This window comes from Pristiophorus japonicus, chromosome 4, assembly GCF_044704955.1.
Source record: "Pristiophorus japonicus isolate sPriJap1 chromosome 4, sPriJap1.hap1, whole genome shotgun sequence".
In the NCBI taxonomy this organism is placed as follows: Eukaryota; Metazoa; Chordata; class Chondrichthyes; family Pristiophoridae; genus Pristiophorus; species Pristiophorus japonicus.
In genome coordinates this window covers 177,706,816-177,731,763 of record NC_091980.1, presented here as the reverse complement: position 1 = coordinate 177,731,763, position 24,948 = coordinate 177,706,816, and the positions used below count along the sequence as shown (strand labels likewise).

General features: G+C 46.6%; 2 protein-coding genes across 2 annotated transcripts in view; one reads left to right on the top strand and one right to left on the bottom strand.

Moving 5' to 3' along the window:
* The window catches only part of LOC139263178 (pleckstrin homology domain-containing family G member 3-like), a 221,497-nt gene extending 216,112 nt beyond the window's left edge, over positions 1–5,385 (top strand). The window contains exon 20 of the mRNA XM_070878852.1: positions 85–5,385. Coding sequence (XP_070734953.1) covers positions 85–1,256 — 1,172 coding nt within the window. The 3' untranslated portion in view covers positions 1,257–5,385. The remainder of the gene's footprint in view (positions 1–84) is intronic.
* A 3,248-nt stretch (positions 5,386–8,633) lies between these two features.
* srp14 (signal recognition particle 14) lies at positions 8,634–22,797 on the bottom strand. The gene is made up of 5 exons (XM_070878851.1): positions 22,719–22,797; positions 19,164–19,236; positions 13,960–14,072; positions 12,731–12,763; positions 8,634–9,695 (listed from the first exon to the last, which is right to left on the bottom strand). Exons 1-5 carry the CDS (start codon positions 22,740–22,742, stop codon positions 9,606–9,608), a joined length of 333 nt encoding a protein of 110 aa, XP_070734952.1. The 5' UTR covers positions 22,743–22,797; the 3' UTR covers positions 8,634–9,605.
* Positions 22,798–24,948: the final 2,151 nt, after the last annotated feature.

Below are 24,948 nucleotides of genomic sequence, written 5' to 3'. Positions count from 1 at the left end.
ACTTTTTTGTTAAATGCTAGTATTATAGTTGTTAGTGACCAAGAATTATTCCTTTTTAATTATTTGTCTCTCTTTGATCTCCAGCAGATAAGCCAAAGGTGACAATGTCTTTGCCTCTCTATGAGCATGTCATTATTCAAGAACAGGTGCCATTGCCGCCATTGATGGAGGAACTCGGCACTCAGTCTCCAACCAAGGATTTGCAAGCACTCTTTCCATCTTCCACCAGGCTCACTTCCCCTCGACGTTCTGTCATCAGCCCAAAGTTAGCGTCTCCGGTGAGGTCCTTTTCCAGGAGCCTCCTGAGCCCGACTGAAGTGGAAACCTTTCTCTGGCCCGACGTTCGGGAGCTCCGCTCCAAGTACGCCTCCGTGCGCGGCCATGTTGCGAGGGATTCTATGCTGAGGGCGGCCGGGTCAAACCTCTTGAGGCCGACTGATGTTGGCCACTTGAAACTGGGCCGAGTCGCCAAGAGCATGTCCATGCCGAATGGGATGATGGAAGGCAGACTGTCCCATTCCAGTTCTCCGGAGCAAGACGATAAGTCTAAACCTGGCAGTTGTCCTTCCAGCGCAAACATTCAGTTTTCTAAGGGGGACAGGGCGGCTTACGGCCCTGGGTTCAGGAAACAGTTACAGTCCGACTCTTCCATCCAGTACCTTCTGCAGGGGATACCCGAGAGTTCCCCGCAAAACTACGCGACTTGCTCGAGGACTACTTCCTCGGATTGTCGGTGCACTGAACACAGTTCCAGTTCAGACTGCGAGCACTGCCACTTTACTAAGGATGCTGAAACCACTCACTACGTTTCGTCAAAGTTCACCCTGCAAGACGATCAGAAAGTCATAATCATGGAGAAGTTGCCGTGTGACGGGGATGGTTTGAGCAGTCATAGGAACGAGCAGACCACCAGGGACAGTGGCAGTGGTGCTGAGGGCTACGTCCAGATCAGGTCTCCCATGTTGCACGAGAAGATTTCCATTCGGGCGTCTGTGGAACGGTTCAGGGCCTACCAAGATTCGGAGGAGTACAAGTTAAGACAAGAGGGCGAGGCCAAGAGCAAGTGGCCAGGAACTTCCAACCCAACAGCCAAGCTCCGCACTGCCAAAGGAGCTGAGAAGGAGGTCTCCTCAACCAAGCAGCAGCCGGAGTCGAGGAAGGAGACGGGCCAGCTCAGCAGGAGGACAGACCTGGGCCAGCAAGGCCTGGTGAAGAATCTGAGAGACAAGTTTCAAAGCCTGAGTTCGGCCAGCTAAAGCTGGGTTCGTTTTCAGATGGCTATTACATATCAAACCACTGTACCTGGTCAAATGGGTGTAAAATATTGTTCGAGATGTGGTATTTTTTGGACATGAGGCCTAGAATATTAACCAGACTTTTACTGAAATGTCTAGCAACTGAAACTAGTAAATGACGATGCGATGCTTAGCCAGTTTATTTATCATTCCTCAATAAATTTGTAATTGAACAGATTTTCATTTTGTGCACCCTCATGTTAATTTATAAGTTAAATGTTCTCCTTAAATTGCTATGGTCGCTGTATCCCGGCAATGACCAGGTCCACACTAGGTAGCCATCTATTCAAATTTACCAAGTCAGTGGTGCCTCCATTGATGTTGGATGCTCCAACTACATACTTATCAGCTTCTTCCCTTCCAAGAAGGGGTTTCCCTTTGCCCCCTTCTTGTTTATGTGAATTATGTTTTCAAATCCCTCCATGGCCTTGCCTCTCACTATCTCTGTAACCTGCTCCAGCTCTACAACTCAGTCTCAGGAGAACTCGGCGCCCTCCAATTCTGGCCTCTTGCACATCTCCCATTTTCATTGCTCTACCTTCAGCCATCTTGGCCCTCAGCTCTGGAATTCCCTCCTTAAACTTCTCTGGCTCTCCAGCTCTTCTCCTTTCAAGATGCTCTTTAAAACCTAGCTCTGTGACCAAGCCTTCCTAATATCACCTCCGTTGCTTGGTGTCAAATTTTTGTTTGATAATCGCTCCTGTAAAGTGCCTTAGGATGTTTTACTATGTTAAAGGTGCTATATAAATGCAAGTTGTTTTGTAGTTTTCATTGATTATAGGCTGCTTGAGTAGCTCCATGGTCAAATTCTCTGTGTGTGATATAAAATGTCCAGGTTCACTGCGTGGGTCTGTATTGGTTAGCCGATCTCAATTGAGGCAGAAAGTATGGATGTGACATAAGAACATAAAAACATAAGAATTAGGAGCAGGAGTAGGCCATTTGGCCCCTTGAGCCTGTTTCTGCCATTCAATAAGATCATGGCTGATCTTCTACCTCAACTCCACTTTCCTGCACTGTCCCCATATCCCTTGATTCCCTTAATATTCAAAAATCTATCAATCGCTGTCTTGAATGTACTCAGCGACTGAGCCTCCACAGCCCTCTGGGGTAGACAGTTCCAAAGATTCACCACCCTCTGAGTGAAGAAATTTCTCCTCATCTCAGTCCTAAATGGCCAACCCTTATTCCGAGACTGTGAATCCTGGTTCAAGACTCCCTAGCCAAAGGAAACATCCTCCCTGCATCTACCCTGTCAAGCCCTGTTACAATTGGTTTCAGTGAGCCCAGTCTTTGGATGGTACAAATTAGCCTGGGATTCCTGCCCCTGATCACTAATCCAGTGAGCCAGATTGTAAAGTGAATATAGGTTAGCAGCTGAAGACAAGGTTGGCTCTACTGCTGAACAGCCAGAACTCACTACATCTCTTTCCCAGGTTCCAGTAGTAGCCTGAAGGGTGAGGGGAGAAAGGGGGCAGAAAATATTTAATTAGGCATTTGCCATTGTTCATTTAAAAATGGTGGTCCAGGTAACTTGACAAAGATGGAGGAAAAAAAGAAAAGACTTGCATTTATATCACCCCTTTCATGATCTCAGGACATCCCAAAGCATTTCACAGCCAATGAAGTACTTTTTTTCAAAGTGTAGTCACTTTTGTAATGTAGGAAGCACGGCAGCCAATTTGTACACAGCAAGGTTCCACAAACAGCAATGTGACAATGACCAGTTAATCTGTTTTAAGTGAGTGATGTTGGTTGAGGGATAAATATTGACCAGTTCACCGGGAAGAAGCGCTCTGCTCTTCTTTGAAATAGTGTCATGGGAGCTTTTACATCCATCTGAGCGGGCAGACAAGTCTCAGTTAAACATCTCATCTGAAAGCCTGCACTCCCTCAGTACTGCACTGGGATTGTCAGCCTGGATTATGTGCTCAAGGCCCTTGAGTGGGACTTCAACCCCATGACCTTCTGACTCAGGCGAGAGTGTTACCACTGACACCTACAAAGATTTGGAAGCACAGGTTTTTCAATCAGGTTGAAAATCTGATGATTTGGTGGGACCATGGTGAGACTTTCAGGTGAATATCGGAGGTTGGTTTACATCATCATGTCAACATATGTAGACTGTGTGGGACTACCAGCTTCAGTCTCGCTGCCAATACTGTATGTTGGTCTCCACCCGTCACCCATTGTCCCATAAAATCTCTGCTAGAGATTCAGATATTTAATTGTCGCTCGATACTGCCGCAAAGTGACCTCTCAAAAAGACTGTTGAAACTAAGCCATTTTGTGTTGAGGCCTGGAGTTCACTGCAGGCCTTGCCACAGCTACTTAATTTGTGACAAAAATTAAATCATCCTCGCATTCCTGAGCCTCTCCATAATGGTCACAATAGCTGCTGCAATTAATTGTGTTTCTATAGATATATAATCTGTAGTTAACTTTTTAATGACCACTTTGAACTGTCACTTGTAAATAAGCAAAAAACTATGACTGCAGATTAATTGTTTGCATTCTGTTGCATTTGAAGGGGGTGGGGATCGTTTTGTAGATGAATTAGTTGTCTTTGAAGTCTCTGTGGAGGGAAATCCAGAAGCTCAAGTGGTTGGGAAGTTGATCCCTTCCATCTCTCCTCCCCTGCCCTAGAAGTCATGATTTGATGTTGGAAGGGTTTGGGTTTCATGCCTCTCTCTCAAGAAAGTGTACTGTGGTGGGGTGGGTGAACAGTGTGTGAATTTGTACCATTAATTGGATGGGATTGAGTATGAAGGTCTTTCCTTGTCACGTGTATGTTCCTATCATTTTCTGAGGTGAATTGTTGCATTATAAGAAAATAAGTCCTTGGGACGTCCCAAAACGCTTCACAGACAGCACTTTTTCAAATGTAGTTATTGTTGTAATGTAGGGAAGCATGGCAGCCAATTTGTGCACAGCAAGCTGCCACAAACAGCAATGTGATAATGACCAGGTCATCTGATGTTGGTTGAGGAATAAATATTGGCCAAGACACCAGGGAGAACTCCCGTGCTCTTCAAAATAGTACCATAGGGCCTCGGTTTAACATCTCATCTGAAGGATGGCACCTCCAACAGTGCAGCACTCCCCTCAATACTGCACTGAAGTGTCAGCCTAGATTATGTGCTCTGGTCACTGGAGCGGGACTTGAACCCACAACATTCTGACTCGGGCGAGTGTGCTACCCACTGAGCCACGGCAGGTGCCATTATGGAAGATGTTCATCGATAAACAAAAACTGACTCCTCCAGCACTCCCAATTGCTCACTTGGTAGAGACATTGGGCAACTGAGCAACTCGGACCAGACGGTTCTGTTTCCAATCTGTGCTGAGTTAGCCAATCTCAATTGGGTGGGGTGGCAGTCGTCCTTGCTGCAACCGTCCTCGAGGCTGCAGGGCTGGGTGAGGGCAAATATCAGGTGGGGTTGCCACTCCTGATGCCAGTGGCAATGACTTGGAAAGTGAGAGCGTGTGGACATTGGGTGAGGACAAGATTGTTGCAGCTGTGATGCCCTCCATGTTCAAATATCCTGCCAACACTGGGCACACTCATGAGGAATGGAAATGTGAGCAAGATGTAGGAGAGCAACTGATGCCTAGCAGAAGTCGATGTGCGCAGGAGAGGAAAACAGAGACAAATTGGTTGTTTTTTGTTGGGATGGGTGGGGAAGTGGAGGACATACTGTGGACTAGACTGGCTTTCCTTTTTGTACCAGCAGTGTTATCGCACACTCCTTATAGCCAGGCAATTCTTGTTAACACCAGCTATAAGTGGTGGGCAGTTCAAATCTCTTGGGCCTATCCTCGATTGGGAGCTGGCCTTGGGTTGCCGAGATTGAACAGTAAAATAATGGCAATTGTAGCAGAGTTCCTGGCACTAAATACCTGCAGTGCGTTTCACAAATGCAATGTATAAGACTAGAGTTGCCAACCCTCCAGGATTGCCCTAGAGTCTCCAGGAATTAAAAACTAATCTCCAGGAAAATGCTGCGAGCAAACCCGAGAAAAAAATCATAAGGGCATGTGGTTTTTAAAAATTCTTTGAACGCTTTTGTTTATTAGTTATATTGGAAATGGTGGGGGGGGGGGGGGAGAGAAAGAGAGAAAGACTGTTTGACAGTCCAAAATGATCCAATTGGGTAATGAAGAGTCTATTTGCTTTCCAATTGGCCATGGGAAGGTGAGGCACCGTGACAATGGATGTGCCAGCTGACCAATCGTGGGACAGGGTGGTTAGAGGTGAGAGGTCATCATGTGATCAAAGCTCCAGGAATACACATCAGCAGTGTAGGCAGCCCTATATAGGACAAAAGACAACTGGGAATGAGTTGCAAGTCAGTAATTCAGCCAAGTAGTGGAGGTGAGGCTTATATAGTTTAGAAACTTGAGTTGAACAGTAACATTGAAGTACTGCCTTATTGCTCAGTCTCGAGCATTTCACATCCTTTACAATATAGAATGTGCAGGTTTTTTTTCATAAACATCTGTGATAACCGTGATGAACATAATGGGGTACAGGTGACAGGTTAATATGCACAGTGAACATATTGGGGTACAGGTGAAAGGGTAATATGCATAAACAAAAGCCAAGTGACTGCTACTCTTGTTTTCCAACAGAACACGGGTTTACGGTCTATACTGTAGTACTTATAAAGCACTCGAGACATTTAGTGACCATGAGACTCTTCGACAAACTAGTGGTTGCCCGACTAGGGATTTTGATGGTGACATGCACAGCCTGGACAGGTCACACCTGAATATCGCTAATGTTTAGGTGAGTGGAAGTGTAGACCAAATGTAGAAGATGGAAATCTCCTTGTGCTACTAGATTCAGGATCAAGCACAAGCCTCGACCATTCCACTGCTCTCCTGCCTGTCCCCCACCTTTCACCATCCGTAAACTTGAGCTCATCCAAAATTCTTCTGCTTGTATCCTAACTCGCACCCATTGTCCCTGTGCTCGCTGACCTAAATTGGCTCCCAGTCCGGCAATGCCACGATTTAGAAATTCTCATCCTTGTTTTTAAATCCCTCCAAGACCTCGCCCTTTCATATATCTCTGTAGCCTCCACTAGCCCTACAACTCTCCAAGATCACTGGGTTCCTCCAAATCTGGCCTCTTGCGCATCCTTACTTTTCTTCACTCCACTATTGGTGACTGTGCCTTCAGTTGCCTCGGCCCTAAGCTCTCAAATTCCCTCCCTAAACATCTCCACCTCTCGCTCCTAGAAGTTGTTCCTTAAAACCTACCTCTTCCCTGTCCTAATATCTCGTGGTCAGTGTCAAACTTTGTTCGATAATCACTCCTGAGAAGTGTCTTGGGACGTTTTACCATGTTAAAGGTGCTATATAAATGCAAGTTGTTGTTAACCACCATTCCCCACTTTAGCAAACCACAACAACATTATTGCTAGTTTCATGAGAAGATCGACTGTGGAAAGTTCTTTTTCACACAGAGTGATCAACAATTAGACCTCTGAGCAGTGAAGGAAAAACCAAAACTCAAATCATTTTAGAAACAGTTGGGTGTTGTGATCCTGGGACTTTTAGTATTTTATTCTGGTTGAATGCATTCGGATGAACTGATTTGGTTTACTAACAGTGTGATCTTGTGACTTTGGCTCATGGCCATCCTCCAATGAACACATGGGGTTGTCCACAAGTATAATCCAATAACCAATTGCTGCCTTGGGTCAGGGAGCGGGACAAAACACTAGTGAAGCATCAGAATGAAAGAAATAACTTGCATTTATGTTGCCCCTTATCAAGCACAGGACATCCCAAGTGCTTCAGGACCAATGAGGTACTTTTTGAAGTGTAACTATTGTAATGTAGGAAATTCAGCAGCCAATTTGCACAGTAAGGTCCCTCGAATAGCAATGTGATAATGGCCAAATCTTTATTTTTAGTGATGTTGGTTGAGGGATAATTATTGATCAGGACACCGGGGAGAACTCCCCTGCTCTTCTTTGAAATAGTGTAATGGAATCTTTTATGTCCACCTGAGAGGGCAGATGGTTTAATAATCTGAAACACCGCCCCTGTACTGCACTGGGAGTTTCAGCATGGAGTGTGCTCAAGTCTCTGGATTGAGGCATAAACCCACAGCCTTCTGATTAAGGGGGAAGAGAGAGTGCTACCACTGAGCCATGGCTGATACTAATTACAGGTGATAAAATTTAGGTTCAGTGCCTCTGCATGACAAAGGGGTAACTCAGTTGGCATTCCTGTTACTGCTCACTTCAGTTAACCCTGCTGTAAAGTGAGCGTGTGTGGGCTGGACAGGGCTTGGGTGTGATGCCCTCTGATTAAATAGCATTCTCCCAAATGTAAAGAATGGCCATTTAGAGAGGAGGGGGAGATAACTGCCAAAAGAACTGCACCCCAACAAAAGTCAGTGCCTTCAGGGGAAGGGAAAATTGAAATGGCAGTGAACACAATAACCGGCTTTTGAGATGTGAAGCTATCTCTTTAAAGCTTTACCAGACTGTTGCTGACCTGTTCTTAAGCGCACAAGGTGGTGGTGGAGTCAGCTTATTTGACTATGTGTCAGTACACAATGTATATCGGTGACATTTGTATACAGAATAACCTACTCTTGTACCTTCACTACTTACTTTACAATCCCAGATGTAACTAATCTGTAATGTCCTGAGATTGACTGCTCAAGCACAAAGTCCTCATTAAACTAAAATGGTGGAAATGTTTCTCAATTACGTGTGTTCTTGTGTTCAACCACCACGTTTCTGAACCTGTTAAAGGAGACGGGGACAAATTTTCAAGTGTCACCCGTGTAAAAAAAACTAGTGGCAGATTAACTGTCCATTGTAGAAACCAATTGATTTTCTGCTCCATTATATTCTGCTAGCTCAATGGGTAAGAAAAAACTGGCACTTTATACACTACTACCTCAGACGTCCCAAAGCACTTTACAGTCAATTAAGTTCATAGTTGTTGTTGTCATGAACACAGCAAGGTCCCACAAACAGCAATGAGATAATCTGCTCTTTTAGTGATGTTGATGAGGGATAAATATTGGCCAGGACACCCCTGCTCTTTTTTAGAATTAGTGCCATGGGATCTTTTACGGCCTCGCTTTAACATCTTATCCGAAAGACAGAACCACCATCAGTATAGCTCTCCCTCAGTACTGTACTGGGAGTGACAGTCTGGATTGTGTTCAAGTCTCTGGAGGCTGTCTTGAACCTACAACCTTGTGACTCAGGCGAGAGCGCTACCCAAAGCCATGGCTGGAACACATGCAGGCGCTTACCAGCATAGTTTAAAAAAAAATATACAAATAACCTTGATGCAATAGAACAGTTCCGAGAAAGCCCTGTCGTGCACTTTAATGTAGTTAATATACAGATCCGCAATGATCATCAATATATAAGAGTTTGAAAACAAAACCAGCCCCAGCAATAAAACCGCTTGATATCCCACTGCTGCGACTTATTTCACTCAAAGAAAACCCAACCACACGCTAGTCGACCACAGAGACTGAACCACTATGGGAGAGTAGATCAAAACTCCACTCAGCGAGAGATCAAAGTTTGGTGCCCCCCTTTTTACATTCAACTAGAAGCTTGGAGTTTCCTTCTGCCTGATTTCTGCTAATGCTCTATGGAGAATAATCAGTGGGGGGGGGGGCTACTGTATTTAACTTAAGGACAGTGACACTCCCTGCAATCTATTCCACAAATTACACAGAGGGTTTGGTCTCATTAGTGGCGAGCATGTCTCAGCTCCTCGGATTGTAAGGAGCTGTAGGGTCACATCTAAATGCAGCAATAGAGAGGGGGCAACTTTATCAATTGAAAATCAGTCAAATCATCAACTGAAATCTATACAGGTCAGATACCCACAGACACAACTTTAACATTTGGAAATGGCAGGGATCAAGGCTTAAACAAAACGATCTTTGCACAGAGGGGATAACTTGCATCATGGTGCCCTGGTGTAAAAGAGAAGCAAATGGAGCTCCTTGTTTTTTGTCCTCCAATGCCTCGTAATAAATATTTCCACAGCATGGATAATTGCAGAAAGATGCTGTGCGAGTAGGGGAATTGTTATCTGCGCACTGCAGAGCGTGGTGCCTTTCCAATAGATGTCCCACTGAAACAAGTTCCTTCCCCACCGATTCCCCATAGCTCCCATGTGATCATTTGCAGCTCGCAAGGTTCTGCATTTGCAAGTGCTTTTTGCAAATGGTTCGAAGACATGGAGCACAGGAATCGACAACCCCGCTCCCTCCCCCAGAGGCAGGAAGCTAGCCCCGCGCCTCCCCGACAGCAGTCACTGCGTGGCCTTGGTCTTCTTGCTCTTGCTCTTCTTGTCCTTCTTCTTCAAGCCGTCAATGTGCGCCCGGAGCAGATTAGAGTACGCCTGAAAACCCAGAGCAAGGGAAACAGAACCGTAAAACAAGTTACGCTGAACAATATCAACTTAAAGCAGAAGTTAGTTCCTAATCAGTCTATCTTCATAAAAACAAAATCACAGGAGAAGGAAGAAATAACAAATCAAAGTGCATTTAACTCAAAAGCCACCATTGACAGATCTGGTCTGATTGCTCATCGAGCCTCATGTGTAGAATTCTCTCTATTTATGGATCAATTTCTGTGCTGCATTAATACTGTTTATTAATAACATGGAATTAAAAATGTGCATTTCTATAGCACCTTTCATAACCTCATGACGTCCCAAAGCGCTTTACAGCCAATTAAGTACTTTTGATGTATATTCACTGTCAATGTTCTCCCTCATTTTTCCTTTCAGGCGACCGCGCAGCTTAGAGGGAATGTTGGTCTCTGTTGTAATGTAAGACATCAGGCAGCGAATTTGTGCACAGCAAGGTCCCACAAACAGCAAGGTGATAATGACCAGATCTCTGCTTTAGCGATGCTGGTTGAGGGATAAATATATGTGCAGGATACCGAGAAGTACTCTCTGTGGGATCTTTCATGTTCACCTGAGGGGGCAGATGGGCGTCTCAGTTTAACATCTCATCCGAAAGGTGGCACCTCCGACAGTGCAACACCCCCTCAGTACTGCACTGGAAGTGTCAGCCTAGATTTTGTGCTCAAGTCTCGGAAATGGGGCTTGAATCCACGACCTGACTCAAACAATAGTGCCACCCACTGAGCCATGGCTGACACTGCAATCAATCAATGGAATTCAAAGTCAAATCCCCAATTATTCCCGGCAAGGTGACCCGCCCAGCAATGGAAGGTGGGAAGCAAGTTGACCCTCGTGACAGACATGCCAATTCCAGCCAGGTAGTTCAGCTATACCTTGGGGTGCTGATAGCCCCACTATTGCAAGAGATTGGTTGGACAAAGGGCCCCCTCCCATGGAGATTGTTGCTGTACTGGTTTATATGATCTCACTGACTATGTTCAAAATTCAAATGCTTTGAATGAAGCCAATGATAATTGTTTAAAATGTAATTAATGGATCCCCCAACACTATTCCAACACTTTCCTGGCCGGCCTCCCATCTTCCACCGTATCTTCATCGCAATCAAAACTCGGCTGCCCGTGTCCTAACTCGCACCAAGTCCTGATCACCCATCAACCGTGCTCGCCGACCTACATTGGCTTTCGGTCCAGCAACTCAACTTTAAAATTCTCATCCTCGGATTTAAATCCCTTCATGGCCTTGCCTCTCCCTCTCTAACCTCTCTAGCCCTACAAACTCCTCCAATTCCGGCCTCTTGTCCATCCTCCACCCCACCACTGCTGGCCGTGCCTTCAGCTACCCGGAATACCCTTCCTAAACCCCTCTGCCTCTCTTCCTTTAAGCCACTCCTTAAAATCCACCTCTGTGATCAAGCTTTGGGTCACCTGTCCTAATGTCTCCTTCTTTGGCTTGGTGTCAATTTTGTCCTGTGAAGCACCTTGGGACGTTTTATTACATTAAAGGTGCTATAAGAAATGCAAGTTGGTGCTGTTGGGTTACATTAACATTAAACTTATCACCTCATACCCAAAAGGTGAAGTGCTTGACTGAGGACTGGAGGGTACCAGCTTATGCTCTTGAATTATTCTAAATGACTAGAAATCAATCAAAAAGAGACAAGGGTTCATGGAAAAATAAACAGGCCAAAGAAACCAATCAGTTCCAGGTGAATAGTGCCCGTGTCAGAGAGGGCAAGGAGACATCTAGTGGTGTGCAACAGTACTGCACACTGCTTCTCCTGTTCCAGCATTGTTCAAGAAAACCAACATGGGAGGAGAAAATAAAACACCCATCACAGCTACACCTGATTGCCCTCGCTAGATATCCATACGTGTACTTTGCAACTTATCAGGAGCAGGCAGCTTGGCCGATACTCCTCTCCCAAACCCGAGGTACCCCAGCCTGGGTGAGTGTCAACTAATTCAACAGACTAGGGGGAAATCAATCTGGGGCCGTTCAGGTCTGCAAGCGGCCACCAAGGCCCACCAGTGCCAGCTGAGCAGGTCGTTTTAAAGCAGATGTAGGTACTGAGGCACCACACCCAAAGGATGTATTGGCCTTTGAGCTGCAGCGCAGATTCACCAGAATTATACTAATGGTTGAATTCCGAGGACATGTTGAATAAATTAGAGTTGTATTTCCTCAAGTTTAGATGGTTGAGGTATTTAAAATGATGAAAGGATTCGATAGGGTAGTTACAGAACAACTGTTTCCAGAACAAGGGGGCACGATAAAATTAGACTAGGCCATTCCGGAGTGAAATCAGGAAGCACTTTACACACAAGGGTAGTGGAAATCTGGAGCTCTCCCTCAAAAGGCTATGGATGCTAGGGGACAATTGGAGCTTTCAAGACTGAGATCGATGGATTTTTGTTGGGTAAGGGTATCAAGGGATATGGAGCAACGGCGGGTAAATAGGGTTGAGGGACAGATCAGCCATGATCTAATTGAATGGCAGAAGATGTTCAATGGGCCAAATGGGCACCCCCTATTCCTATTAAAAATTTACCAAAGGTTGATGGTCGTCTTAACTACTGAGTGCTCATTACATAGAGACAGCAGAGCAGTGCGTGCAAAAGGATTCATTGGGTCGATCGCACCAAAGTGGTACACATCAAGTTGTAATGGACTGTAAATGTCTGTCTCATTTCAGAAACACCATTTCCACTATTGAGGTCTTCTGCTGTTGCTATGATCCTGGCAGCATTATAGCAGACTGTTCCAAGAATTGATTCTACCTCATTCTTTCTCCCCACCAACCCCGCACCTCACACCCACACCCCACACCCCCTCTGAAGTTTAACTACAGCCCTTGTAAGACTGGGGCTGGCGAGAAGGGGAGAGGCAACTTGCCATCAATTGTTAAAGAGTGTGTATGTTTGTTGCGTTAGCCAGTAAAGTCAGGCATATTCAGGATTCACATCAATAATGATGCACTACGCATTGCGAATTTACAGACTTACCATCTGAAACCTGTTCACTTCCTTGGAGCTTATCTAAAAGTAAAAAGAAATAATTTAAATGCATGAACAGACGGTACTGGAAACACTTACCACCTACTGGCTTCTTAATGCAGGCTGAAAAGTTCAATCTGGTTAACCAGCTATACATTCACCACACATACACGAATGGATCTCCCCCTACATTGCTCAAAGCAAGTCGGTGGGGGAATAGGCTCGGGAACTCTCCCCAAAAGCCTGGGGATCAACTGAAATATTAAAGACCGAACTCGACAGATTTGTTGGGTAAGGATATCAAGGGATATGGAGCAATGATAGGTAGATGGAGTCAAGATACAGATTAGCCATGATCTAACTGAATGGGGGAAACAAGCTCGAGGAGCTGAATGGCCTTATACTGTTCCTATTTAGAGATTAAGGTCCTTCAAGCCTGCTCTGCCATTCAATAAGACCATGGCTGATCTTTGACCACAACTCCACTTTACCACCTGATCCCCCAGATTTCTTGATTTCCCCTAGAGTCCAAAAAGCTATCCCTCTCAGCCTTGAATATACTCAACGCCTGAGTATCCGCAGCACTTTGGGGCAGAGAATTCCAAAGATTCACAACCCTCAGTGAAGAAATTCCTCATCTCAGTCCTAAATGGCTGACCCCTTATCCTGAGACTATGTCCTCTAGTTCTAGACTCTCCATCCAGGGGAAACAACCTCTCAGCATCTATCCTGTCAATCCTCCTCAGAGTCTGGATTGTTTTAATTAGATAATTCCTCATTCATCTAAACTTAATCTCTCCTCAGAGGGCAACCCTCTCATCCCAGGAATCATTCTAGTGAACCTTCATTGCACCGCCTCCAAGTATTATTCTTCCTCAGATAAGGGGACAAAACTGTGCACAGTACTGCAGGTGTGGTCTCACCAAAGCCCCGTACAATTGTAGTAAGAGTTCCTTACTCATGTACTCCAATGGCTAACATGCCATTTGCCTTCCGAATTGCTTGTTGTACGTGCATGCGAACTTTGTATTTCCCGTACGAGGACACCCAAATCCCTCAGAACACCAACATTTAATAATTTCTCATCAGTTACAAAATATTCTGCTTTTCTATTCTTCCTACCAAAGTGAATAACCTCACGTTTCCCCACATTATATTCCATCTGCCACCTTACTGCCCACTCACATAACCTGCCTACATTCCTTTGCAGGATTCAACATCCTCCGCATGTCACTTACCACTGTGCTGATCTTCTTCTTCCCGTCAGTCGCCCGCAGGAGACACTTATTGTCGGCGGGCTCAAAAGTGTCAGGGTTCCCCTTCCGCGGAACAGGCTTTGTCCGACCGTCATCTACAGAAAGATAAAGGTTAAATTCTGCTCCGTCTCTCCAATTCACACACTCTTTAGTTTATGCCTACTTCCAATCTCTAACCTCTTCCAGCCCTACAACCCTCCGAGATCTGAGCTCCTCCTATCAGGCTCAAATGTGTCAGCTGTGGCTCAGTAGGTAGCACACTCGCCTCAGTCTGAAGGTTGTGGGTTCAAGTCCCACTCCAGGGACTTGAGCACAAAAAAAAAATCCAGGCTGACACTCCAGTGTAGTGCTGAGGGAGGGTTGCACTGTCAGAGGGGCCATCTTTCGGATGAGACATTAAACCGAGGCCCCTTCTGCTCTCTCAAGTGGACATAAAAGAACCCATAGCACTATTTTGAAGAAGAGCAGGGGAGATATCCCCGGTGTCCTGGCCAATATTTATCCCTCAATCAGCATAACAAAAATAACATATCACATTGCTGTTTGTAGGAGCTTGATTGTGCACAAAATTGGCTGCCGTGTTTCCTACATTACATAAGAAATAGGAACAGGAGTAGGCCATACGGCCCCTCGAACCTGCTCCGCCATTCAATATTATGGCTGATCTGATCATGGACTCAGCTCCACTTCCCTGCCCGCTCCCCATAACCCCTTATTGTTTAAGAAACTGTCTATTTCTGTCTTAAATTTATTCAATGTCCCAGCTTCCATAGCTCGCTGAGGCAGCGAATTCCAGATTTACAACCCCGAGAAGAAATTTCTCATCGGTTTTAAATGGGCGGCCCCTTATTCTAAGATCATGGCCTCTAGTTCTAGTCTCCCCCATCAGTGGAAACATCCTCTCTGTATCCACTTTGTCAAGCCCCCTCATAATCTTATACATTTCGATAAGATCACCTCTCATTCTTCTGAACTCCAATGAGCAGAGGCCCAACCTACTCAACCTTTCCTCATAAGTCAATCCCCTCATCTCCGGAATCAACCAAGTGAACCTTCTTTGAACTGCCTCCAAAGCAAGTATATCCTTTCGTAAATATGGAAACCAAAACTGCACGCGGTATTCCAGGTGTGGCCTCACCAATACCTTATATAGCTGTAGCAAGATTTCCCTGCTTTTATTCTCCATCCCCGTTGCAATAAATGGCAAGATACCATTGGCCTTCCTGATCACTTACTGTACCTGCATACTATCCTTTTGTGTTTCATACACAAGTACCCCCAGGTCCCACTGTACTGCGGCACTTTGCAACCTTTCTCCATTTAAATAATAACTTAAATAATTACAACAGCGACTACTCCAAAAATACTTCATTAGCTGTAAAGCTCTTTGAGACGTCCGGTGGTCATGAAAGGCTCTATATATATCCAAGTCTGTCTTTTTTTTCTTCCTATTCCGGCCTCATGCACACCCCGATTTCCTTCGCTCCACCATCAGCGACAGTACCTTCAGCTGCCCAAACCCCAAGCTCTGGAATTCCCTCCCTAAACCTCTCGACCTCTCTCTCCTCCTTTAAAACACTCCTTAAAACCTATCTCTTTGACCAATCTTTTAGTCACCTGTCCCAATATCTCTCTGGTGCTCAGTATCAAATAGTTTCTGATTATGCTCCCGTAAAGTGCCTTGGGATATTTTTATTACATTAAAAGTTCTCGCATAGTTCCATAAAGATGAAGCTTCTGGCTGTCCCTCTCTGACCTCTGAGCTCCTCCCATCAGGCTCAAATGTGTCAGCTGTGGCTCAGTGGGTAGCACACTCACCTCAGTCTGAAGGTTGTGGGTTCAAGACCCACTCCAGGGACTTGAGCACAAAAAAAAATCTAGGCTGACACTGATGAGGAAAGGTTGAGTAGGTTGGGCCTCTACTCATTGGAATTCAGAAGAATGAGAGGTGATCTTATCGAAACGTACAAGATTGTGAGGGGGCTTGACAAGGTGGATGCAGAAAGGATGTTTCCACTGATGGGGGAGACTAGAACTAGAGGGCATGATCTTAGAATAAGGGGCCGCCCATTTAAAACACTAGGGCGCTGGCTGGGAAGGAACACAAGAATTGTTAGACCACGATCTACCCAATTGACCTGCTACCATCCTGGTTGTCGCCTGATACAACACTGATGCTGGAGTTGTTGACTAATCACAGCAATCAGTCTCCATCAATCTGTCTACAACAGAGCCAGACATGAGGCGAGGAACCCAGTGGTGGAGAGCTTGGAGAAGCATGGGTCTAAAGCCACCTGTTCCTCCCAAGCCTGCTACACTCAGGTCTCAAATTACTCAGACAGTATCCCAAAATGTTAGTTTCTGAAAGAAATATAACTCATTTGCATTTGATTGCGGGGTTACTGAGTCTTGCAGAGCAACAGGACTGATTAACATGAAGTAAAGACAGCTGCAGATTCTGGCCTTGACCATCTCTCCCATTTTATCTCTGACTGCAGGTGCTGGTAATGTAGGATGGGCACACCAGAGTCACTTGGATTCGGGGGAATGACATCAAATTTACAGCACGGAAACAGTCTGTTCAGCCCAAATGGTCCACACGAGCCTCCTCCCAACCCTCTTCATCTAACCCGATCACAGCATACAGGAACATAAGAAATAGGAGCAGGAGGAGGCCATTTGGCCCCTCGAGCCTGCTCCGCCATTCAAAAAGATCCTGGCTGATCTGATCTTGGAATCAACTTCATTTCTCTGCCCACTCCCCTTATCTTTCTATTCTTTTCTCCCTCATGTGTTTATCTTACTTACCCTTAAATGCATCTCTGTTTTTGCCTCAACTATTCCCTGTGGTAATGAGTTCCACATTCTAATCACTGAGTAAAGAAGTTCCTCCTGAATTCCTTACTGTATTTATGAGTGACTCTCATATTTATGGCCCCTAGTTTTGGACTCCCCAAGTGGAAAATTATTCTCTACATCTATCCTCGCAAACACTTTCATAATTTTGAAGACCTCCATTGGATCACATCTCAGTCTTCTCTCTTCTACAGAAAAGAGCCCCACCAGCTCAGTACTCATGACATGTAAGCACTGTTGTAATGTAGGAAACGGGGCAGTAAATTTGGACACAATTACCACCCACAATGTGATAATGACCAAATAATCTGTCTTAGTGATAGAGAAAATATGATTGAGACAGAGAGAGAGAAGATGGGAAGTTGTGGGTTAATGCTTTGGGTGGAGACCCCTATCGGTACATAGCCAACAGGGTGGTCCGCACCTCCGGCATCTCCCACCACATTCTCAGCCCATGGGAGGAGCTTCTCTGCCAGATTTTCCATCCTTCCCTCCCACACATGCCGAATCAGCTGTGGCTCAGTGGGTAGCACACTTAAGGTTGTGGGTTCAAGTCCCACTCCAGGAACTTGAGCACGTAAAAAAAAAAAAAATCTAGGCTGACACTCCACTGAGGGAGCGCTGCACTGTCGGGGGTGCTGTCTTTCGGATGAGACATTAAACCGAGATCCCATCTGCCCCTCAGGTGGACCTAAAAAATCCCATGGCACTATTTCAAAGAAGAGCAGAGGAGTTATCCCCGGTGTCTTGGCTCATATTGTTCCCTCAATCAACATAACACTAAACAAATTCTCTGGTTATTTATCACATTGCTGTTTGTGGGAACTTGCTGTGTGCAAATTGGCTGCCTAGTTTCCTACATTACACAGTGACTACACTCCAAAAGTACTTTATTGGCTAAAAAGCGCTTTGAGACGTCCATTGGTCATAAAAAGACGCTATATAAATGCAAGTCTTTCTTTCTTTTAATATTCTGCTGTAACCATTCATAGATTTTCTTCGCCAGCATCTCCCAAACCCGCGACCTCTACCACCGAGAAGGACAAGGGCGGCAGGTGTATGGGAACACTTTCACCTCCAAGTTCCCCTCCAACTAACACCGTCCTGAGTTGGAAATATATTGTTGTTCCTTCATAATCTGAGTCAAAATCTTGGAACTCCCTCCCCAACGGCACTGTGGGAGAACTTTCACCACACGGACTGCAGCGATTCAAGGCAGCAGCTCACTGCCACCTTCTCAAGGGCAACTAAGGAAGTCCAATAAATGCTGACCTCAACACCACCCACATCCCGAGAATGAATTACAAACATAATCTGCTTACATCCTTTTGTTTCTCTTAATTTCTCTCATCACCTCCTTTTACGTCCACTTGAGGGGCAGACAGGCCTCGGTTTAATGTCTAATCCAAAAGACGGCACCTCCAACAGTGCAGCACTCCCTCAGCACTGCACTGGAGTGTTAGCCTGGATTGTGTGCCACTGTGGCACTTAAATAAAAACCTTCTGACTCACAGTCGACCGCACTACCACTGAATCTTGGTCAATTGAAATGTTCAAGACTGAGATCGATAAGATATTGGCTAGGTAAGGGTAAACCTTAACCTCAGGAGCAGCGTGGAGACCCCGACCTGTGTGAACACCAGCAGCAGGTCGGGGCCATAAAAGGATAGGCGAGCGGCCTCGGGAGCAGCGTGGAGGCATAGCACTTCAAGGAGCAGCGCGAGCTGGTGCAGGAGGGCAACAGCAGTGAAGACTGACGTCATCAAGGTCCAGGCCGTTGATTGGAGCGTGGGCAGATACAGCAGGAGCGGCGAGGTTGGGGCGAAGGAGTGGCGAGATTGTAGAGAGACGTGATCGGGGCCCAGGAGAGGCGCGAGTTCAGAGCCAGGGGCAGCCCACACTGCGATATGTGTGCGCACTAGGTCTGTGCAGCAGAGCAGGTCTCCAGTCATCTTGGTAATCCTTGCCACTGAACCAAGACCTAGCTCTGTCAAGCCCGTGTGGTGGCTGGTGTGCAACGGCCACCACACGTTAAAAAAATCCACACACAGGCATCTTCCACCCTTCAGGATTTAGTTCAGGATCTGGAATATTAGGTCCTTCATTGAAACACCTGTGAACTCATCCCTTTTTGGCGAGGAAGCAAGTCATCCTCACTTCGAGGGACCACCTATGATGAAGGGTATCAAGGGATATGCAGCTAAGGCCGGTAAGTGGAGCTGAGGTAGATTAGGCTTGATCTAGTTGCATGGTGGAGCAGGCTAGAGGGGCTGACTGGCCGATTCCTGTTGTTCTCAATACAAAGCAAACCGTGTGTGTACTGTACTCACATTTCTTCATGGTGAGGTAAATGCTTCCAGAGGAGCGGCATTTCTGGAAAAGCCGTGTCAGCTCAGTCAGAAACTACAAGGGGGAGAAAACGATCACAGTCACCACACCGCACAAGTAGATGGCACCAGTGCTGTCAGCGCGAGACAAATAAAAAGATTTGGACTACAAACATGTAGATACCAAGGTAGCACCACCACCACCAGATCGTTTTGTTACTATTGCTACACCGCCCAACACTCACTGCCCATATCAACCCACCCCCAACACACTGCCCCAGCTCCACCAACCAATCACACTGCCACACACACACACAGCCCCAGTGTTGCCCCCCCCACAGGTTACATATAAACCTATGAACAATGGCAGAAAGGTAAAGAGCACCCAGCCCAACCAGTCCGCCCCATACAACACCCCTTGCACCGCAACATTCTACACTCCACCCCAACCGGAGCCATGTGATCCCCTGGGAGAGATAAAAACCCAGGCCAACTGGGGAAAAATTTCTCTGACCCATCCAAGCGATCGAAACTAGTCCAGGCGATATTAGATTCCCTGCAGTACATACTATCGTATCTGCAACAGCCAACAAGAGGTTAACCAGTTTAATCCCACTTACCAGCTCTAGGTCCGTAACCCTGCAGGTTACAGCTTCCCCTCAAATCCCTTCTAAACCTTCCACCACCCACCTTAAACCTATGTCCCCTCGTAATTGACCCCTCCACCAAGGGACCTAGGCCCTTGCTATCCACTATATCCAGGCCCCTCAAAATGTTATACACCTCAATGAGGTCTCCTCTCAATCTCCTCTGTTCCAAGGAGAACAAACCCAGCCTATCCAATCTCTCCTCATAGCTACGATTCTCCATTCCAGGCAACATCCTAGTAAATCTCCTCTGCATCCTCTCCAGTGCAATCACGTCCTTCCTATAATACGGCAACCACAACTGCATGCAGTACTCCAACTGTGGCCTAACCAAAGTATTATACAATTTAAGCATAACCTCCCTCTTATATTCTATGTCTCGGCCAATAAAGGCAAGCATTCCATGTGCCTTCTTAACCACCTTATCCACCTGGCCTGCTACTTTCAGGGATGTGTGGACAAGCACTCCAAGGTCCCTTTGTTCATCTACATTATTAAGTGGCCTACTACTTAATGTGTATACCCTTTCCTTATTAGCCCTCCCAAAGTGCATCACCTCACACTTCTCGGAATTAAATTCCATTTGTCACTGCTCTGCCCACTTGACCAGTAGATTGATATCCTCCTGCAGTCCATGACTTTCCTCTTCATTATCAACCGCACAGCCAATTTTTGTGTCATCTGCAAACTTCTTAATCATATCCCCCATATTCAAATCTAGATCACTGATGTATACCACAAAAAGCAAGGGTCCCAGTACTGAGCCCTGTGGAACCCCACAGGAAACATCCTTCCAGTCACAAAAACAGCCATCAACCATTACTTTTTGCTTCCTACCTCCAAGCCAATTTTGGATCCAACTTGCCACTTTGTTCCGGATCCCATGGGCTTTAACCTTCATGACCAGTCTACCATGTGGGACCTTATCAAAAGCTTTGCTAAAGTCCATATTTACTACATTGTATGCACTACCATCATCGACCCTCCTGGTTACCTCCTCAAAAAATTCAATCAGGTTAGTCAAACACGATCTTCCCTTAACAAATCCATGCTAACTATCCCTGATTAATCCCTGCCTTTCTAAATGTAGATTTATCCTGTCCTTCAGGATTTTTTCCAATAATTTTCCCACCACAAAGGTTAGGCTGACAGGCCTGTAATTACCCGGCCTATCCCTTTCTCCCTTCTTAAACAAGGGTAGCACAATAGCAGTCCTCCAGCACCATGCCTAAATCCAAAGAGGACTGGAAAATGATGGTCAAAGCCTCTGCTATTTCCTCTTTTGCTGCGCTCAACAGACTGGGGTGCATTTCATCCAGGTCTGGGGACTTATTCACTTTCAAAGCTGCTAAAACCGTTAATACCTCCTCTCTCATTATATTTATTTCATCCAGAATTTCACACTCCTCCTCGATAGCAGTATCTGCATTGTCCCTTTCTTTTGTGAAAACAGACGTAAAGTATTCATTAAGAACCATACCAACATCTTCCACCTCCACACACAGATTACCCTCATGGCCTCGAATAGGCCCTACCCTTTCTTTAAGTTATCCTCTTACTCTTAATTTTTCATGTTTTCTTTTAGCATTCCTAATACACGGTATCCTTTTTAATTTTAACTCTGAACTTTCTATATTCCTCCAGAGATTCTACAGTATTTAGCCGTCGGTATAGGACATAAGCTTCCTTTTTTTCCCCTTTATCCTCCTCTGTAAGTCCCTAGACATCCAGAGGGCATTAAAATTATTCCCAGCCTTTTTCTTTAACGGCACATGTTTGGCCTGAGCCTTCCGGATCTCTTCCTTGAAATCCTCCCACTGCTCCGACACTGATTTACTCACAAGTAGCTGTTTCCAGTCCACTGTGGCCAAATCACTTTTCAACTTAGCAAAATTAGCTTTTTCCAAATTTCAAACTTTTATTCCTGGTCTATCCTTGTCCTTATCCATAACTAACTTGAATCTGACTGAATTATGGTCACTGGCACCCAAGTGTTCTCCCACTGATATCCTTTCCACCTGCCCAGCTTCATTTCCCAAAACTAAATCCAGAACCACTCCTTCCAGTGTTGGGCTAGCTACATACTGACTAAAAAGGTTGTCTTGAATACATTTTAGGAATTCCACACCCTCTATACCCTTCACACTATATTTGTCCCAATCAATATTAGGATAGTTGAAATCCCCTACGGTTTTTGGACTTCACAGAAATGTGCCTACATATTTGCTCTTCTATCTCCCTCCCACTGTTTGGGGGTCTATAGCACACGCCCAGCAGTGTGATCGCCCCTTTTTTATTTTTCAGTTTGACCCACATAGCCTCATTTGATGATCCCTCTAACATATCATCCCTCCTCACCACTGTAATAGTTTCTTTCACCAATACCGCAACCCCCAACCCACCTTTTTACCCCCCTCTCTGTCCTGTCTAAAAATCATGTAACCAGGAATATTGAGCTGCGAAACTTGCCTTTCTTTCAGTCGCTGAATGGCTATAATGTCATACCCCCATGTCTACTTGTGCTCTCAGCTCATCCGCCATATTCGCGCTACTCCTTGCATTGAAGTATATACCATTTAGCACAGGAGGACCTCCTTGATTACTACTTACTAACCCTTGTTTCCTGTGTCTTACAGATTTCACTTTCCCACACACACACTGCCCCAGTGTCGCGCCCCCCCCCCAGACACACACACAGCGCCTATACACACACTGCCCCAGAGTCGCGCCCCCCCCAGACACACACACAGCGCCTATACACACACTGCCCCAGTGTCGTCCCTCCCCCGCTACACCACACACACAGCGCCAGTGTCGCGCCCCACACACACAGAGCCTATACACAGGGCTTGTCCTAGTCTAGTAACAGTCCTAGTCCGAGCTCCACTGGGTCCGGGTAGCAGCCTCTCACCGAGTCGCTCTCCAGCAGCACCATGTCCAGCTCAGCCTCGCCACCGGAAACAGCCAGCGCACGGGAAGCGCGTCATCCCTAGCCCGCCGCGTGCTCTGGTTGGCGCGTTCCACTCACTCACGTCAAAGGGTCACGTGTTCAGGTTGGGTGGGTTAGAGTCACAGTGTGCAGGGCTGGGTGGGTTAGGGTTGCAGTGTTCACGGCTGGGTGGTTAAGGGTCACGGTGTTAAGGGCTGGCTGGGTTCGGGTCACAGTGTTCATGTCTAGGTGGTGTAAGGATCACAGTGTTCAGGGCTGGGTGTGTTAGGGTTACAGTGTTCAGGGCTGGATGGGTGGGTTAGGGTTACAGTGTTCAGGGCTGTTGTGTTAGGGTCACAGTGTTCAGGGCTTTTGGGTAAGGTCACAGTGTTCAGGGCTGGATGGGTTCAGGTCACAGTGTTCAGGGCTGGATGTATTCTGGTCACAGTGTTCAGGGCTGTTGTGTTAGGGTCACAGTGTTCAGGGCTTTTGGGTAAGGTCACAGTGTTCAGGGCTGGATGGGTTCAGGTCACAGTGTTCAGGGCTGGATGTATTCTGGTCACAGTGTTCAGGGCTGTTAGGTTAGGGTCACCGTGTTCAGGGCTGGGTGTGTTAGGTTCACAGTGTTCAGGGCTTTTGGGTAAGCTCACAGTGTTCAGGGCTGGATGGGTTCGGGTCACAGTGTTCAGGGCTGTGTTGGTGAGGGTCACAGTGTTCTGGGTGGGTTGGGTCACAGTGTTCATGGCTGAGTGTGTTTGGGTCACAGTGTTCATGGCTGGGTGGGTTAGGGTCACAGTGTTCAGCGCTGGGTGAGTTAGGGTCACAGTGTTCATGGCTGGGTGTGTTTGGGTCACGGTGTTCATGGCTGGTGTTGTTTGGGGTCACATTGTTCAGGGCTGGGTGAGATAGGGTCACAGTGTTCAGGGCTAGGTATGTTAGGGTCACAGTGTTCAGGGCTGGGTGGTTAAGGGTCACAGTGTTCAGGGCTGGATGGGTTCGGGGGTCACAGTGTTCAGGGCTGGCTGGGTTAGGGTCACAGTGTTCAGGGCTGGGTGGGTTAGGGTCTAAGTGTTCAAGGCTGGATGGGTTAGGGTTACAGTGTTCAGGGCTGTTGTGTTCGGGTCACACTGTTCAGGGCTTTTGGGTAAGGTCACAGGGTTCAGCGCTGGGTGGGTTAGGGTCAAAGTGTTCAGGGCTGGGTGGGTTAGGGTCACAGTGTTCAGGGCTGGGTGGGTTTGGGTCACAGTGTTCAGGGCTGGCTGGGTTAGGGTCACAGTGTTCAGGGCTGGGTGGGTTAGGGTCTAAGTGTTCAAGGCTGGATGGGTTAGGGTTACAGTGTTCAGGGCTGTTGTGTTCGGGTCACACTGTTCAGGGCTTTTGGGTAAGGTCACAGGGTTCAGCGCTGGGTGGGTTAGGGTCAAAGTGTTCAGGGCTGGGTGGGTTAGGGTCACAGTGTTCAGGGCTGGGTGGGTTTGGGTCAAAGTGTTCAGGGCTGGGTGGGTTAGGGTCACAGTGTTCAGGGCTGTTAGAGGTTATGGTCAAAGTGTTCAGGGCTGGGTCGGTTAGGGTCACAGTGTTCAGGGCTGTGTTAGGTCATGATCACAGTGTTCAGTGCTGGGTGGGTTAGGGTCACAGTGTTCAGCGCTGGGTGAGTTAGGGTCACAGTGTTCATGGCTGGGTGTGTTTGGGTCACGGTGTTCAGGGCTGGATGGTTTGGGGTCCCATTGTTCAGGTCTAGATGGTGTTAGGATCACAGTGTTCCGGGCTCGGTGGGTTAGGGTCACAGTGTGCAGGGCTGGGTGGGTTAGGGTCACAGTGTTCAGGGCTGTTGGGTAAGGGTCAAGGTGTTCAGGGCTGGGTTAGGTTAACGTCACAGTGTTCATGGCTGGGTGCGTTAGGGCCACTGTGTTCAGGGCTGGGTGTATTTGGGTCACTGTGTTCAGGTCTGTGTGGGTTAGTGTCACAGTGTTCAGGGATGATTGGTTAGGGTCACAGTGTTCAGGGCTGTGGTGTTGGGTCACAGTGTTCAGGGATGATTGGTTAGGGTCACAGTGTTCAGGGCTGTGGTGTTGGGGTCACAGTGTTCAGGGCTGTTAGGTTAGGGTCACCGTGTTCAGGGCTGTGGTGTTAGGGTCACAGTGTTCAGGGCTGTTAGGTTAGGGTCACCTGTTCAGGGCTGGATGGGTTAGGATCACAGTGTTCAGGGCTGTTG

Excerpts from the sequence above, each read along its gene's own strand:
- srp14 (XM_070878851.1), bottom strand. The coding sequence starts at position 22,742 with ATGGTGCTGCTGGAGAGCGACTCG. Across the intron at positions 12,764-13,959 it reads AGAAGAAGATCAGCACAGTG|ATAAGCTCCAAGGAAGTGAA; the intron begins GTAAGTGACATG and ends TTTTACTTTTAG. Across the intron at positions 9,696-12,730 it reads AAGTGAACAGGTTTCAGATG|GCGTACTCTAATCTGCTCCG; the intron begins GTAAGTCTGTAA and ends CTGGGTTTTCAG.